This window comes from Oncorhynchus nerka, linkage group LG16 (genome assembly GCF_034236695.1).
Source record: "Oncorhynchus nerka isolate Pitt River linkage group LG16, Oner_Uvic_2.0, whole genome shotgun sequence".
In the NCBI taxonomy this organism is placed as follows: domain Eukaryota; kingdom Metazoa; phylum Chordata; class Actinopteri; order Salmoniformes; family Salmonidae; genus Oncorhynchus; species Oncorhynchus nerka.
In genome coordinates this window covers 7,665,142-7,683,969 of record NC_088411.1, presented here as the reverse complement: position 1 = coordinate 7,683,969, position 18,828 = coordinate 7,665,142, and the positions used below count along the sequence as shown (strand labels likewise).

Sequence of the window (18,828 nt, the reverse complement as noted above, 5' to 3'; positions counted from 1 at the left end):
GATGATACAGTGATATATGTGCATGCAAAGAGCAAACAACAAGCTGCACAAGAACTCACTACTGTAATGGTCCAGGTTACAAAGTGGCTCAGTGACTCGTGTTTGCATCTCAATGTGAAAAAAACTGTTTGTATGTTTTTCACAAAGAGGGCAACAGATGCTACTGAGCCAGATGTCTATGTGTCAGGGGAGAAGCGCGAGGTGGTATCTGATTTTAAGTACCTTGGCATCATACTTGATTCCAACCTCTCTTTTAAAAATAATGTGAAAAAGGTCATTCAAATAACCAAATTCAACCTAGCTCATTTCCGATTTATACAAAATTGTTTGACTACAGAGGTAGCAAAACTGTACTTCACATCTATGATACTCCCCCACTTAACATACTGCTTGACTAGTTGGGCACAAGCTTGCTGTACAACATTAAGACCTATTCAGTCTGTCTACAAACAGGCTCTCAAAGTGCTTGATAGGAAGCCCAATAGCCATCATCACTGTTACATCCTCAGAAAGCATGAGCTCCTGAGTTGGGAAAATCTTCTGCAATACACCGACGTAAGTCTTGTATTCAAGATCCTAAATGGCCTGGCTCCCACTCCACTCAGTATATTTTTTAAATAGAACACCCAAACATATGGCAGCAGATCCACAAGGTCTGCCATGAGAGGTGACCAAGCATCTTTAGTAAATCCGTTTTCTCTGTGAGAGCTTCCCATGTCTGGAATACACTGCCATCAGACACACATAACTGCACCACGTATCACACTTTCACAAAATGCTTGAAGACATGGCTAAATTTGTGAACATGGTCCCTAACTGTGTGTTGCCGCTTTCCATGTTGTCTGTTGTCTGTAGCTTGTGAGGTGTGGGAACACTTTGTTGCTTTTATGAATTTTGTCTTGCTGCTTTTTGTTCTATGTTGCTATGTCTGTATGCTATGTCTTGCTTGTCCTATGTTTCTCTGTCTGTATGCTATGTCTTGCTTGTCCTATGTTGCTATTGTCTATATTGTAATTGTTTTTAATAACCTGCCAAGGGGCTGCGGTTGAAAATTAGCCGGCTGGCTAAAACCGTCACTTTCACTGAAACGTTGATTAATGTGCACTGTCCCTGTAAAAAAAAAAAACTCAAACTCAAACCTTTCGACTGGTAATTTGGCCCATGTTTGAGTGGTGCCTTTCACCATCTGGTCATCAGTGAACATAGCGGTGATCTGTATGCCAAATAGCCATTTTTTTGGTTTAATTTATCCACAAAACACTTTCCCAGGCTTAAGGCTTGTTTATGTGGGGTTTTACAAAGTTAATTTGGACTTACTTGTGTCTCTTTCAGCAGGGAGGTCTTCCAATGTTTACAAATGATCAAATTAAGCTTTAAAAAAAACAAACACCCTACCTACAATCAAACATGGGAGACGTTCGATAAAGATGTTTAAGACAAGTGCACGGGTGCCAATATATTTGGCCATCACTCTATGTGTGAAAGTTACAATTGAGGTGAACTTGGCTCCTCTAGTAAAAGCATGCTATGCATTCTCCAAATAATTAACCTTTTCCTGAAGAACATAAAGGATTTTGTAAGTTCGGTGTTCAGATGCAATGACGTCCAGTAACAAGTTAGAAACTGATTCTACTAATATTAATTTAAGACCGTGTTGCCTTTGTGACAATAGTTGTTCAATACATATGAAGCATATTGCCAGGTCTCCAAAGCCTTGTTCACACTGCAGGCCTTAATGCTCAAATATATATATATTTTTTTTTACTTCATTTTTATTAAAGAACACACAAATAAAAAAAGGTCTGGCAGGTACAGCACACATCATGCGTAAATTAGAATAGTTACAGTATCGTCATCTTTGAATTAGACAATTTTCATCTACGAAAACCATTTTTCCCAGTGTTCCTGGACTCTCTCCTTACGTACAGTGTGTGGTTGTTTGTATCGCCATATCCTAGTGATAGCCTTTTTACAGCTGCTAGTAGGACCTTCTATTGTAAAAGTTTTCAGGTATTTCACCGAAATACTAAGAAATTCAAAATCAAATTACATTTTAGTAGTCACATGTTCCGAATCCATAGGTGTAGACCTTACAGTGAAATGCTTACTTAGGAGCCCCAAACCAACAGTGCAGTTTCAAAAAATGTAAAAAGTAACAAGTAATTAAAGAGCAGCAGTAAAAAATAACAATATCTACAGGGGGGTGCCGGTACAGAGTCAATGTGCGGGGACACCGGTTAGTTGAGGTAGTACGTACATGTAGGTAGAGTTAATTAAAGTGACAATGCATAGATGACAACAGAGCGTGGCAGTGGTGTGGAGAGGGTATTGGTGGAGGGTGGGAAATGCAAATAGTCTGGGTAGCCATTTGACTAGATGTTCAGGAGTCCTATGGCTTGGGGGTAGAAGCTCTTTAGAAGCCTCTTGGACCTAGACTAGGCGCTCTGGTACCGCTTACCCTGTGGTAGCAGAGAGAACAGTTTATGACTAGGGTGGCTGGAGTCTTTGACAAATTGTAGGGCCTTTCTCTGACACCGCCTGGTATAGAGGTCCTGGATGGCAGGAAGCTTGGCCCCAGTGATGTACTGGGGCCAAGGCTGATCAGTTGCCATTCCAGGCAGTGATGAACCTATTGAGGATCTGAGGACCCATGCCAAATCTTTTCAGTCTCCTGAGGGGGAATAGGCTTTGTTGTGCCAGCTTCACAACTGTCATGGTGTGCTTGGACAATGTTATTTTGATGGTGACGTGGACACCAAGTAACTTGAAGCTCTCAACCTGCTCCACTGCAGCCCCGTCGATGAGAATGAGGGCGTGCTCGGTACTCTTTTTCCTGTACTCCACAATCATCTCCTTTGTCTGGATCACGTTGCGGGAGAAGTTGTTGTCCCGGCACCATACGGCCAGGTCTCTGACCTCCTCCCGAAAGGCTGTCTCATTGTTGTCGGTGATCAGGCCTACCGCTGCTGTGTCAACAGCAAATTTAATGATTGTGTTGGAGTCGTGCCTGGCCGGTCAGTCATGAGTGAACAGGGAGTACAGGAGGGGGCTGAGCACGCACCCCTGAGGGGCCCCTGTGTTGAGGATCAGCTGGGCGGATGTGTTGTTACCTACGCTTACCTCTTGGGGGAGGCCCATCACGAAGTCCAGGAGCTTTTTGATGAGCTTTGAAACACTACGGTGTTGAACGCTGAGCCGTAGTCAATGAATAGCATTCTCACATAGGTGTTCCTTTTGTCCAGGTGGGAAGTGCAATAGAGACTGCATCATCTGTGGATCTGTTGGGGCGGTATGCAAATTGGAGTGGGTCTTGTGTTTCTGGGATGATGGTGTTGATGTGAGCCATGACCAGCCTTTCTATGCACTTCGTGGCTACAGAAGTCAGTGCTACGGGTCGGTAGTCATTTAGGCAGGTTACCTTAGTGGTCTTCGGCACAGGCACTATGGTGGGCTGCTTAAAACAAGTTTGTATTACAGACTCGGACAGGGAGAGGTTTGAAAATGTCAGTGAAGACACTTGCTAGTTGGTCAGCGCATGCTCACAGTACATGTTCTGGTAATCCTTCTTGCCCTGCGAACTTGTGAATGTTGACCTGTCTAACATGTCTACAACATTTTCCGTCAAGATAGAACTGCCAAAGGGGGAGGAGTTGCAATATACTGTAGAGATAGCCTGCAAAGTTCTGTCATACTTTCCAGGTCTATACCCAAACAGTTTGAAATTTTAAAAATTAACCTCTCCAGAAATGTCTCTCACTGTTACCGCCTGCTATCGACCCCCCTCCGCACCCAGCTGTGCCCTGAACACCATTTGTGAATTGATCGCCCCCCATCTAGGTTCAGAATTTGTTCTGTTAGGTGACCTAAACTGGGATATGCTTAACACCCCAGCAGTCCTACAATCTAAGCTAGATCCCCCCAGTCTCACACAAATCATCAAGGAACCCACCAGGTACAACCCTAAATCCGTAAACATGGGCACCCTCATAGACATTATGCTGGCCAACTTGCCCTCCAAATACACCTCCAAGGTTTTCAATCAGGATCTCAGCGATCACTGCCTCATTGCCTGTATCCGCTATGGGTCCGCGGTCAAACGACCACCCCTCATCACTGTCAAACGCTCCCTAAAACACTTATGCGAGCAGGCCTTTCTAAATGACCTGGCCCGTGTATCCTGGAAGGATATTGACCTCATCCTGTCAGTTGAGGATGCCTGGTCATTCTTTAAAAGTAATTTCCTCACCATCTTAGATAAGCATGCCCCATTCAAAACATGCAGATCTAAGAACAGATATAGCCCTTGGTTCACTCCGGACCCTTGACCAGCACAAAAACATCCTGTGGCGGGCTGCCATAGCATCGAATAGTCCCCACGGTATGCAACTGTTCAGGGAAGTCAGGAACCAATACACGAAGTCAGTCAGGAAAGCAAAGGCTAGCTTTTTCAAGCAGAAATTCACATCCTGTAGCTCTAACTCCAAAAAGTTATTGGACACTGTAGAGTGCAGCTGCCCATTGCACTGAGGCTAGGTAACACGGTCACCACTGATAAATCCATGATAATCGAACATTTCAATAAGCATTTCTCAACGGCTGGCCATGCCTTCCTCCTGGCTATTCCAATCCCCGCCAACAGCCCCCCGCAGCTACTCGCCCAAGCCTCCCCAGCTTCTCCTTCACCCATATCCAGACTGCAGATGTTCTGAAAGAGCTGCAAAACCTGGACCAGTACAAATCAGCTGGGCTAGACAATCTGGACCCTCTCTCTCTAAAACTATCTGCCGCAATTGTTGCAACCCCTACTACCAGCCTGTTCAACCTCTCTTTCATATCGTCTGAGATCCCTAAAGATTGGGAAGCTGCCACGGCCATCCCCCTCTTCAAAGGGGGTTACACCCTAGACCCAAACTGTTACAGACCTACAGTATATCCATCCTGCCCTGCCTATCTAAAGTCTACAAAGGCCAAGTTAATGAACAGATCACTGACCATTTCGAATCCCACTGTACCTTCTCCAATGTGCTTCCGAGCCGCTCACGGGTGCACCTCAGCCACGCTCAAGGTACTAAACAATATCATAACCTCCATCGATAAAAGACAGTACTGTGCAGCCGTCTTCATCGACCTGGCCAAGGCTTAAAACTCTGTCAATCACCGTATTCTTATCGGCAGACTCAATAGCCTTGGTTTTTCTGAGGACTGCCTCGCCTGGTTCACCAACTACTTTGCAGACAGAGTTCAGTGTGTCAAATCGGAGGGCATGTTGTCCGGGCCTCTGGCAGTCTCTATGGGGTACCACAGGGTTCAATTCTTGGGCCAACTCTTTTCTCTGTATATATCAATTATGTCGCTCTTGCTGCGGGCGATTCCCTGATCCACCTCTACACAGACGACACCATTCTGTATACTTCTGGCCCTTCTTTGGACACTGTGCTAACTAACCTCCAAACAAGCTTCAATGCCATACAACACTCCTTCCGTGGCCTCCAACTACTCTTAAACGCTAGTAAAACCAAATGCATGCTTTTCAACCGTTCACTGCCCGCACCCTACTTGCATCACCACCCTGGATGGTTACGACCTAGAATATGTGGACAACTATAAATACCTAGGTGTCTGGCCAAGACTGTAAACTCTCCTTCCAGAATCGTATTAAACATCTCCAATCCAAAATCAAATCTAGAATCGGCTTTCTATTTTGCAACAAAGCCTTCTTCACTCATGCCGCCAAACTTACCCTCGTAAAACTGACTATCCTACTGATCCTCGATTTTGAAAATGTCATCTACAATATAGCTTCCAACACTCTACTCAGCAAACTGGATGCAGTCTATCACAGTGCCATCCGTTTTGTTACCAAATCACCTTATACCACCCACCACTGCGACCTGTATGTCGCTACATATTCATCGCCAGACCCACTGGCTCCAAGTCATCTATAAGTCTATGCTAGGTAAAGCTCTGCCTTATCTCAGTTCACTGGTCACGATAACAACACCCACCCGTAGCACACGTTCCAGCAGGTATATCTCACTGATCATCCCCAAAGCCAACACCTCATTTGGCCGCATTTCCTTCCAGTTCTCTGGTGCCAGTGACTGGAACGAATTGCAAAAATCGCTGAAGTTGGAGACTTTTATTTCCCTCACCAACTTTAAACATCAACTATCTGAGCAGCTAACCGATCACTGCAGCTGTATAGTCCATCTGTAAATAGCCCACCCAAGCTATCTACCTCATCCCCATACTGTTTTTATTTTATTTACATTTCTGCTCTTTTGCACACCAGTACCTCTATTTGCACATCATCATCTGCTCTGTTATAACTCCCAGTGTTAATCTGCTAAATTGTAATTATTCACTCCTATGGCCTATTTAATACCTACCTCCTCATGCCTTTTGCACACACTGTATATAGACTTTCTCTACTTTTTTCTACTGTGTCATTGACTTGTTTGTGTTATTGGCTGTGTTTATTGTTTACTCCATGTGTAACTCTGTGTGTTTTTGTCTGTGTCACACTGCTTTGCTTTATCTTGGCCAAGTCGCAGTTAGAAATAAGAACTGGTTCTCAACTAGCCTACCTGGTTAAATAAAGGTGAATCTTAGTCCTGTATTGACTGGATCTTAGTCCTGTATTGAGACTTTAGCTGTTTGATCTTTCATCGGAGGGCATAGCAGGATTTCTTATAAACTTCCGATTAGAGTCCCGCTCCTTGAAAGCGGCAGCTCTAGCCTTTAGCTCAGTGCGGATGCTGCCTGTAATTCATGGCTTCTGGTTTGGGTATGTACATACGGTCACTGTTGGGGACGACATCATCAATGCATTTTTTGATGTAGCCAATGACAGATGTGGTGTAATCCTCATGCCATTGGAGGAATCGTGGAACATTTTCCAGTCTGTGCTAGCTAAACAGTCCTGTAGCCTAGCATGAAATCAGGAGGATGGAATTATGGTCAGATTTGCCAAATGGAGGGTGAGGGAAAGCTTTGTATTCATCTCTGTGTGTGGAGTGTAGGTGGTCCAGAGTTATTTTCCCTCTGGTTGCACATTTAATATGCTGATAGAAATTTGGTAAAACTGATTTAAGTTTCCTTGCATTAAAGTCCACTGCTAATGGAAGCGTCTGAGTGAGCGTTTTCTTGTTTGCTTATGGAGGAATGCAGCTCATTCAATGCTATCTTTAGTGCTGTGACTGTTGTGACTGTTGTAGTGCTGTGACTGTTGTGACTCTGACTGTTGTGGTATGTAAATAAATAGAAAAATATAGATGAAAACTCTCTCGGTATGTAGTGAGTTCTGCAGCATATCATGAGAAACTCTACCTCAGGCGAGCTATAGCTCGAGACTTCCTTAGATATTGTGCACCAGCTGTTGTTTACAAAAATACCTAGACCGCCGCCCCTTATCTTACCAGACGCAGCTGTTATATCCTGCCGGTACATCATATAACCAGCCAGCATTATTTTGATATTGTCAACGTTCTGCCATGACTCTGTGATGCACACGATATTACAGTTTTTAATCTCCAATTGGTAGTTTAATCTTCCCAATAACTGGTTCATTTTATTGTTCAAAGATTGCATGTTTGCTAGCAGAATTGACAGGAGTGGGGGTTTATTCGATTGCCTCCGACTTCTCTGAAGGCAGCCCGCTCTCCAGCCTCTCTTCCTCCGCCTCCTCTTCATGCAGATCACTGGGGTCGGAGCCTGTTCCCAAGGGAGCCATATATCCTCCTCCTCGTGCTCGTCAAAGTTGTGAAATAAGAAAAAGGATTCTGCTAGTCTGTGGTGAGTAATCGCAGTCCTGATGTCTAGAAGTTATTTTCGGTCATAAGAGACGATAGCGGCAACATTATCTACAAAAATAGTAAAAATAAGTTACAAACAATGCAGATAAAAAAATAAAAAACCCAATTGGTTGGGGGCACGTAAAACGTCTGCCTTTTGCTCCAACGCCATCTTACAAATTAATGCTTGTTCTATGTCAAAACCCATTATTTTTCCAATGTTAGATCTTATTTCTCCCCAGTAAGCTTCAATTGCGGGGTAGGGCCAAAAGATATGAGAGTGATCCGCCCTTGATAGCCCGCATTCTCTCCAACAAGGGTGTTGGGAGCCAATTTGTTTTGATTTCAGTTTAGGTGTACTACACCTAAGAAACGTATAACATTCTTCCAACAGAATTCTATCCAAGACCTTGAGTTGGTAGAGCCTATTTGAGTCGTAAATATGTTCAACCATGTTTCATCAGTTATTTAAATGTTATGTCCCTCCTCACATTTCAGTTTCATATAGATTGTAGAGTGTTTCTTTGAGGTTTCAATACCCAGGTAAAGATTTGGAATCACTTTTTTGATACTCTCTGTTACGTTCTACTTTTCAGAGAAAATAACTCAACGGACACACTAGAAAAGCTTAACCAAGTTGAATTCTTCCTAGATACAGCTGTAATTCAGACACTTCCAAAGGAAGTGAATTCCACCTGTCCAGATCATCATATATTTTCTTGTTGATGGAAACGCAATTCTTGTCATCAAGTTTGGGTGTAACTTTTAGAAGATTTACTCCAAGATATTTAATGGATGAAGAGGTCCACTGGAAGTTATACCTGCTCTTCAGCTCTTGCTGTGGGGTTTAATTATATAGTAGGGCTTGGCTCTTGTGTACATTAACCTCTTGAACCTCTGGGGGCAGTATTTCATTTTTGGATGAAAAACGTTCCCGTTTTAAACAAGATATTTTGTCAAGAAAAGATGCTCGACTATGCATATAATTGACAGCTTTGGACAGAAAACACTCTGATGTTTCCAAAACTGCAAAGATATTGTCTGTGAGTGCCACAGAACTAATGCTACAGGCGAAACCAAGATGAAATTTCATACAGGAAGTGAGCCAGATTTTTGAGGCGCTGTGTTCCAATGTCTCCTTATATGGCTGTGAATGCGCAAGGAATGAGCCTACACTTTCTGTCTTTTCCCCAAGGTGTTTGCAGCATTGTGACGTATTTGTAGGCATATCATTGGAAAATTGACCATAAGAGACTACATTTACCAGGTGTCCGCTCGGTGTCCTCCGTCGAAACTATTGCGTAATCTCCAGGTGCGTGCATTGTTCCATTTTGAACAGAGGAGAAACCAAACTGCCACGAGTGACTTATCATCTAATAGATATGTGAAAAACACCTTGAGGATTGATTCTAAACAATGTTTGCCATGTTTCTGTCAATATTATGGAGAAAAGAAAAAGTTGTAATGACAGAATTTTCGGGTTTTTTCTTAGCCAACGTGATGAACAAAACAGAGCGATTTCTCCTACACAAATAATATTTTGGGAAAAACTGAACATTTGCTATCTAACTGAGTCTCCTCATTGAAAACATCTGAAGTTCTTCAAAGGTAAATGATTTTATTTGAATGCTTTTCTTGTTTTTGTGAAAATGTTGCATGCTGAATGCTAGGCTTAATGCTATGCTAGCTATCAATAATCTTACACAAATGCTTGTGTAGCTATGGTTGAAAAGCATTTTTTGAAAATCTGAGATGACAGTGTTGTGAGCCAATATATTTATTTCATTTCATTTGCGATTTTCAGGAATAGTTAACGTTGCGTTATGGTAATGAGCTTGAGGCTATAATTACGCTCCCGGATACGGGATTGCTCGTCGCAACAGGTTAACCACATACCCTGAATATGTTCCAAATGTTTGTAAAACATCCCATCAATCGATGTACACTTGAACCTGGGTCTTTAATAATAAGATAACATCATCAACCAGCTTCATGAGGAATGGTTTTCCAACTGTTTTGAAGGAGTTCCCACATATGCTTTTTGGTTGCTTTTCCTTTACTCTACTGTCCAACTCATCCCAAACCATCTCAATTGGGTTGAGGTTGCACGATAGTAGAGGCCAGGTCATCTGATGCAGCACTCTATCACTCTCCTTGGTCTAATAGCCCTTACACAGCCTGGAGGTATGTTTTGGGTCATTGTCCTGTTGAAAAACAAATTATAGTCCTACTAATCACAGACCAGATGGATGGCGTATCGCTACAGAATGCTGTGGTAGCCATGCTGGTTAAGTGTGCCTTGAATTCTGAATAAATCACAGACAGTGTCACCAGCAAAGCACCCCCACAACATCACACCTCTTCCTCCATGCTTCACGGTGGGAACCGCACATGCAGAGATCATCCGTTCACCTCCTCTGCATCTCACAAAGACACGGTGGTTCGAACCAAAACCTCAAATGTGGACTCATCGGACCAAAGGACAGATTTCCACCGGTCTGATGTCCATTGCTCGTGTTTCTTGTTCCAAGCAAGTCTCTTCCTCTTATTGGTGTCCTTTAGTAGTGGTTTCTTTGCAGCAATTTGACCATGAATGCCTGATTCACAGTTGATGTTGAGATGTGTATTTTACTTGAACTCTCTGAAGCATTTATTTGGGCTGCAATCTGAGTTGCAGTTAACTCTAAGTAACTTATCCTCTGCAGCAGAGGTAACTCTGGGTCATCCTTTCCTGTGGCGATCCTCATGAGAGCCACTTTCATCATAGTGCTTAATGGTTTTTGTGACTGCACTTGAAGAAACTTTTTAAAAGCTCTTGAAATTTTCCGCATTGACTGACCTTCAGGTCTTCAAGTCTCTTGTTTCTCTTTGCTTATTTGAGCTGTTCTTGCCATAATATGGACTTGGTCTTTTACCAAATAGGGCTATATTCTGTATTCCACCCCTACATTGTCACAGCACAACTGATTGGCTCAAACGCATTAAGAAGGAAAGAAATTCCACAAAAACTCCATTTAACAAGGCACACCTGTTATTTGAAATTAATTCCAGGTGACTACCTCATGAAGCTGGCTGAGAAAATGCCAAGAGTGTGCAAATCTGTCATCAAGGCAAAGGGTGGCTACTTTGAATAATCTCAAATATAAAATATATTTAGATTTGTTTAACACTTTTTTGGTTACTACATGATTCCATGTGTTATTTCATCATTTTGATGTCTTCACTATTATTCTACAATGTAGAAAGTAGTAAAAATAAAGAAAAACCCTGGAATGAAAAGGTGTCCATACTTATCACTGGTACTTTGTACCTTATGTTCACTGCCTCTTATTGTTATTCCCTGTAAAGATGGGTCCTGTCTTATTGCCTTTGCTAATGGCTCGATATCCAAGGTGAAGTGCATGGGTGAAAGATTACAGCCTTGTCTTGCCCCTTGTTCATTCATCTTTATTCTAGCAGTCGGACATGATTAAAGTGTTTTAAAGCACTGTAATACCTCTTTTTTTAAACCAAATCTAGCCATAACTTTGAATAGATAATCCCATCCCACTGAATCAAATGCTTTTTCTGCATCTCGACTGATTGATTAGTATAGCACTTGTCTTACCCTGAGTGGTCAGGATGTGGTCCATGACATGTAGTGTTCTCCTCATCCTTGTCACGAGTCCGACCGAAGGTGGCTTCCCTTCACGGTCGGGTGGCGCTCGGCGGTCGTCGTCACCGGCCTATTAGCTGCCACTGATTGTCTTTCCTCCCCCTCCTTGTATGTTTATTGGTAGCACCTGTTTGTGATGATTAGTTGGGCTTCTTTAGATTATTGTAACCTTCGGCTCTGTAGTAGAGGAACGTGTTTGTTCCTCGTCGTGAATTTTCAGATGTACATTTTTCATTCCCCGTGTTTGGGGCCGTTATTATTGTGAGCACCCTGTGGTGCTTTGGTGCATTGCACTCTCTGTCTCCTGCGTCTGACTCCACACCCACGACACCCGGAGCATTACAATCCTGTCCTGTGTCTGTCTATTTTGTATTAACATCTTAGTGATCCCTTCCCGTTCGAGATTGATAAGACCAGTGAAATTGCAGAGTGCCAAATTCAAAACAGAAATACTCATAATAAAAATTCATAAACATACAAGTGTTATACATCAAAATAATCCAGCCGCTGTGTCAGATTTCAAAAAGACTTTACGGCAAAAGCAGACCATGCGATTATCTGAGGACAGCGCCCCACATACAATCACATGAAAATCAGATTTCAACCAGGCAGGTGCGTGACAAAAGTCAGAAATAGCGATATAATTCATGCCTTACCTTTGCAGATCTTCTTCTGTTGGAACTCCAAAATGTTCCAGAAACATCACAAATGGGCCTTTTGTTCGATAATGTCCTTCTTTATGTCCCAAAAATGTAAATTTATTTGGCGCGTTTTATTCAGAAATACACCGGTTCCAACTCGCGCAGCATCCAACAAAGTATCTAATAAGTTACCTGTAGACTTGTTCCAAACATTTCAAACAACGTTCCTAATCCAACCTTAGGTATCCTAAAACGTAAATAATCTATCAAATTTAAGAAGGAATATACAGTGTTCAATACCGGATAAATACAACGTGACACGCAATCCAGTTCACACGCACTAAACAGAAGAGTCCACTTGGCTTGACACTCACAAAGAACAGCCTCTAGTTCCTAATTTCTCAGGAACTAGGGGCTGAGTGGAGTGGAATCTAGTGGAAGCCATAGGAACTGCAACCAGGTTCCTATTAAATAGTGCTTCACATAGAAAACCAATTGAAAACACAGTGAGCTTCCTGGGTGGTTTGTCCTCGGGGTTTCGCCTGCCAAATCAGTTATGTTATACTCACAGACATTATTGTCACCGTTTTAGAAACTGTAGAGTGTTTTCTATCCAAATCTACCAGTTATATGCATATCCTAGCATCTGGGCCTGAGTAACAGGCAGTTTACTTTGGGAACGCTTTTCATCCGGATGTGAAAATAGTGCCTTCTATCCCTAAGAAGTTTTTAAACCAGTTTTATCCCTGTCATTCAAATATGCTATAATCTGCTCCATTCTTTTGTCTATTATTGATCTATTATTGATGCATACAGTTTATCACCCATGTTAAGAATTGTGATAGGTCTATAGGAACTGCATTCCTTCTTATCTTTACGCTCTTTAGGATTTACAGATATTATGGCTTCTTTCCACAATGGTGGAAGATCCCCGTCCTGCAGAGTCCAGTTAAAACAGGCCAGAAGTAGATGTTAATAGTTGTTATTTTATTTAACTAGGCAAGTCAGTTAAGAACAAATTCTTATTTACAATGACGGCCTACCAAAAGGCAGAAGGCCTCCTGTGGGGACGGGGGCTGAGATGGAATATAAATATAGGACAAAACACACCTCACGACAAGAGAGACAACACTACATAAGGAGAGACCTAAGACGACAACATAGCAAGGCAGCAACACATGACAACACATCATTTGGTACGAAAACAACATGACAACAACATGGTAGCAACACAACATGGTAGCAGCACAAAACATGGTACAAACATTATTGGGCAACAAAACATGAATGTTCTCTGAAGGCTTTGAACAATTCTGAAAGGAAGCCTTCAGTGCCTGGAGATTTGTTTGTTTTTAGATTAGATATTATATTATTCGTTTCTTCAATGGTTATTTCTGAAGTAAGTCAATAATTTTGCTTTGTCCCAACTGAGGGGATATCAAGTGAGCTCAATAAATGCTCTTTTGTCTGCCTTCTCTGGTTGCTTGTACAGATTTGTAACATATGATTCAAATGCATTTTGTATTTCATCCAATTTGCATGTAATCTTCTTTGATTTGGGGTCTTTTATTTTGACAAATGTATTCCGTGCTAGTCATTTTGTTGCCTTTGTGCCTGCTTCATAATATTGTTGTTTCAGAAACCTGAGCTTTTTCTCTACTTCTTCACCGTAAATCTGGTAAATTTTCTGTTATAACTTTTGAATCTCACATAATTTAAGAGGGTCTGTGAAATGAATATGATATTGTTCTAAGCTTCACCAATGATTCCTGTAATTTCAGCAGTTTCTGTGCTTTAATCTTTATCTTGAGAGATGATGTGGTATATTCCCTATCTGACGTGAAAGTCGCGCCATAGATCAAGCAGTCCTAAATCCTGTAATATTCTATTGAACTTTTTAGCAAGCAGACAAATTTTCCTATTTTGATTTGTGCTGTCCAATTTTCAGTTTAAAATCATGTTAAAATCCCCTCCACAGATAAGAGTGCCAGATGTTTCTGTGGCAATTAAATCAAACACCTTCCTAAAGAAGACCATGTCACTCCCCGGGGGCGCATATTCATTAAATAATTAAATAATAATTAAATAATTAAATTCATCAAGGAAAACCAAACACCTCTCATCACCCTGAGAATTATATCCCCACAGTGAAGCATGGTGGTGGCAGCATCATGCGGTGGGGATGTTTTTCATCGGCAGGGACTGGGAAACTGGTCTGAATTGAAGGAATGATGGATGGCGCTAAATACAGGGAAATTCTTGAGGAAAACCTATTTCAGTCTTCCAGATATTTGAGACTGGGACAGAGGTTCACCTTCCAGCAGGACAATGACCCTAAGCATACTGCTAAAGCAACACTCGAGTGATTTAAGGGGAAACATTTCAATGTCTTGGAATGGCCTAGTCAAAGCCCAGACCTCAATCCAAATTCAGGATCTGTACACCAGCGGTACCAATCCAGCTTGAAGGAGCTGGAGCAGTTTTGCCTTGAAGAATGGGCAAACATTCCAGTGGCTAGACCTGCCAAGCTTATAGAGACATACCCCAAGAGACTTGCAGCTGTAATTGCTACAAAAGGTGGCTCTACAAGGTATTGACTTCGGGGGGGGGGGGGGGGGGGGGTGAATAGTTATGCACACTCAAGTTTTCCATTTTTTTTGTCTTATTTCTTGTTTTTTTTCACAGTAAAAACAAAGTCTTCAAAGTGGTAGGCATGTTGTGTAAATCAAATGATACAAGCCCCCCAAAAATATATTTTAATTACAGGGTGTAACAAAATATGAAAAATGCCAAGGGGGTGAATAGTTTCGCAAGCCACTAGCCACAAGATAGTTTATTGCTGTGGCTATTCACCTTAGCTTGGTACACAACAAATTCTGATTGAGAGGAAGCATGAGCACCACCACCAATCAAACTACGCAACTTCCTACTGAAAAAGCCCATTACCATGACAAACTAGCGTAGCCATGTCAGCAAATGACTACAATCTGAACACACACAAATCTGATTTGGTCAATTGTAACTTGCTTTTTGGACAGTCTTTATTCCAAAACAAAACTGGTTTGATTATTAAGGCCTTTTGATTATTAAGGGTTCAAACCAGGTTCAGACTTCATGGTATGATAAGGGTCTAATAATCACCTCTCTCTGTCCAGGCCTCTGAGGTCAGCCCTGAGGGGAACCTTATGGACTATGGGTTCACCACGGTCGTTATCCGGGTGGTAGACCTAAACAACCACCCCCCCACCTTCTATGGGGAGAATGGACCGCAGAACATGTTTGAGATGACCATGTACGAACACCCTCCAGAGGGAGAGATCATCCGTGGTCTGAAGATCACGGTCAATGATTCTGATCAGGTGAGTTTTTCATAGCGTTCTCTTATGGACTGCTGATTGCCTGGCCGACACCAAGGAATTGAACATTCCTTTATTTGAAGTGTACCTACATAAAGAAATTATAACACATCCATAAGCAATATGAACATTTTATAAACACTTATGTTAACCACCGCAAGTTTAAATCTAGAAACATTACTATGACATATATAAAATAAAACTTCCAATAGTTCTATAGATCACTAGAGTTGAAATCATCAAATGAATAAACATTTATGGTTTTTAAGACAGCAGCATCATACTAGGAAGTAAGTATTAGTTGCTTGCAAAAGCAGCCACACTTTAAATATTGCACAAAATCTTTTTTACTTTTTGTTATTATTAATGGGGCCTGCGAAGCAAGAATCCCCACTTTAAATCGTCAACATACTTAATCTTCTTCTTCTTATTATTATTATTCTGGTATGCATTTGGAATTTTGGATGAAAAGCATGCCCAAATTAAATGGCCTGCTACTCGGGCCCAGAAGATATGATATACATATAACTGGTAGATTTGAATAGAAAACACTCCAAAACTGTTAAAATAGTGTCTGTGAGTATAACAGAACTGATTTAGCAGGCAAAAATCCATTCAGATAGTAGTTTTAGTTTGGTTTTGTAGTTTTCTATTCAATGCCATTACAGTATCCATTGACTTAGGACTCTATTTGCAGTTCCTATGCCTTCCCCTAGATGTCAACAGTCTTTAGAAATCGTTTCAGGCTTGTATTATTATAAATGAGGGAGTAAGACCAGTCTGAACGAGTGGACCCTAACGTGACGCAGAGTTTTTTCAGGCGCATGTGCATTTCTTGTTTACCTTTTATATTGACGACGTTATTGTCCGTTTGAAATATTATAGATCATTTAGGCTAAAAAAAACTACCTGAGGATTGAATATAAACATCGTTTGACATGTTTCTATGAACTTTACGGATACAATTTGGATTTTTTTGTCTGATTGTTTTGACTGAGTTTGAGCCTGTGGATTAGTGAAGAAAACGCGCTAACAAAATCTGAGGTTTTTGGATATAGAGAGACTTCATTGAACAAAAGGGACATTTATTGAGTAAATTAATGTTTTCTGATTGCCACCATATGAAGATCATCAAAGGTAAGGGATTCAATTTATCTCTATTTCTGAGTTTTGTAAAACTTCTGCTCGGCTGGTTACTGTTTGTAATCATTTGTCAACTGGGCTATGTTCTGGGGTAGGTATGTTCTGGGCTAGGTATGCTTTCGCCGAAAAGCATTTTAGAAATAGGACACTGTGGTTGGTTTAACAAGAAGTGAATCTTTAAACCTATGTAAAATATGTTTTGTTTTCTGAATTTTTATAATGAGCATTTCTGAAATTGGATTTGGCGCTCTGCAACCTCACTGGATGTTGGCCAGATGGGACGCTAGCGTCCCACATATCCCAGAGAGGTTAAACCATTTAAACTAGAAACGCCATTCAAAGGTTAAAAATGGGCTGGATTGAGTTGCTTACATCTTTAATACTTTTTAAACTACACTGAAAAAATATATAAATACAACATGCAACAGTTACAGTCATTTTAACCTGTCTAGGACAGGTTCCGCTAGTGGAAACACTAACCAACAGCCAATGAAATTGCAGTGCGCCAAATACAAATCAACAGAAATCTCATAAATCAAATATCTCAAACATTCAAGTATTAGGCACCATTTAAAATATAACATTCTCATTAATCCAGCCACAGTGTCTGATCTCAAAAATGCTTTACAGCGAAAGCGCCACAAACGATTATGTTAGGTCACCACCAACTCACAGAAAAACCCAGCCATTTTTCCAGCCAAAGAGAGGAGTCACAAAAAGCACAAATAGAGATAAAATGAATCACTAACCTTTGATGATCTTCGTCAAATGACAATCATAGGACTTCTGGTTACACAATTCATGTATGTTTTGTTCGGTAAAGTTCATATTTATATCCCAAAATCTTATTTTACATTGGCGTGTTATGTTCAGTAGTTCCAAAACATGCAGTGATATTGCAGAGAGCCACATGAATTCACAGAAATGATTCATGTTGAAGAAAATTCAAATGTTTTTCATAGAACTTTTTAATGCCACCGCTGTGTCAGATTTTTAAAAAACTTTACGGAAAAAGCATAATCTGAGAACGGAGCCCAAAACAGCCAAAATAAATATCCGCTATGTTGCGCAGTCAACATTAGTCATAAATAGCATTATAAATATTCACTTACCTTTGATGATCTTCATGCACTCCCAGGAATCGCAGTTCCACAATAAATGCTTGTTTTGTTCGATAATGTCCATCATTTATGTCCATTTATGTCCAAATAGCTTCTTTTGTTAGGGCGTTTGGTAAACAAATCCAAAATCACGTTCAGGTACAGTTGGACGAAAAGTTCAAAAAGTTATATTACTGGTCAAAGAAACTTGTCAAACTAAGTATAGAATCAATCTTTAAGATGTTTTTATCATAAATGTTCAATAATGTTCCAACCGGAGAATTCTATTCTCTGTAGAAAAGCAATGGAACTAGAAATACCTCTCATGTGAAATGCGCGTGACTGAGAACGAGGCTGCTGGCAGACCCCTTAGTCAAACAGCTCCCACCCGGCCCCCCTTCACATGAGAAGCCTGAAACAACAGTTGACATCTAGTGGAAGCCTTAGCAAGTTCAACATGACCCATATCCTACTGTCTCATTCGACCCCCCTTCACATTAGAGTCATTAGACAAAGTTCTATTGACTGTTGACATCTAGTGGAAGGCGTAGGAAGTAAAAACTCATCCACATTTCGCTGTAATTTCAATGAGAAATTGATTGAAAATCTGCCACCGCCAGAAAAATACAAACAGGAAGTGGAATTTCTCAGGTTTTTGCCTGCAGAATGAGTTCTGTTATACTCACAGACATAATTCAAACCGTTTTAGAAACGTCAGAGTGTTTTCTATCCAATACTAATAATACTATGCATATATTAGCAACTGAGACTGAGGAGCTGGCCGTTTACAATGGGCACCTTTTCATCCAAGCTACTCAATACTGCCCCTGCAGCCATAAAAAGTTAAATAAATTCATTAGGTCCTGATCTATGGATTTCACATCACTGGGTAAACATATATGCATCTGTTGATCACAGATACTGTACCTTAAAAAAAGTAAGGGCGTGGATTAGAAACCCAGTCACTATATGGTGTGAACTGCATTTGTTTCATAAACAGGCTTTTGATTGTGTCCTCTGGAATGTTGTTTCACTCCTCTTCAATGTCGATCCAGAGCATCCCAAACATGCTCAATGGGTGACATCTCTGGTGAGTATGCAGGCCGTGGAACAACTGAGGCATTTTCAGCTTCCAGGAAG

General features: G+C 41.2%; 1 protein-coding gene across 1 annotated transcript in view; it reads left to right on the top strand.

Moving 5' to 3' along the window:
* The window catches only part of LOC115143960 (cadherin-related family member 1-like), a 155,553-nt gene that overhangs the window by 61,868 nt on the left and 74,857 nt on the right, over window positions 1-18,828 (top strand). Inside the window, exon 11 of the mRNA XM_065002382.1 lies at window positions 15,245-15,448. Within this exon, the coding sequence (XP_064858454.1) occupies window positions 15,245-15,448 (204 nt within the window). The remainder of the gene's footprint in view (window positions 1-15,244; window positions 15,449-18,828) is intronic.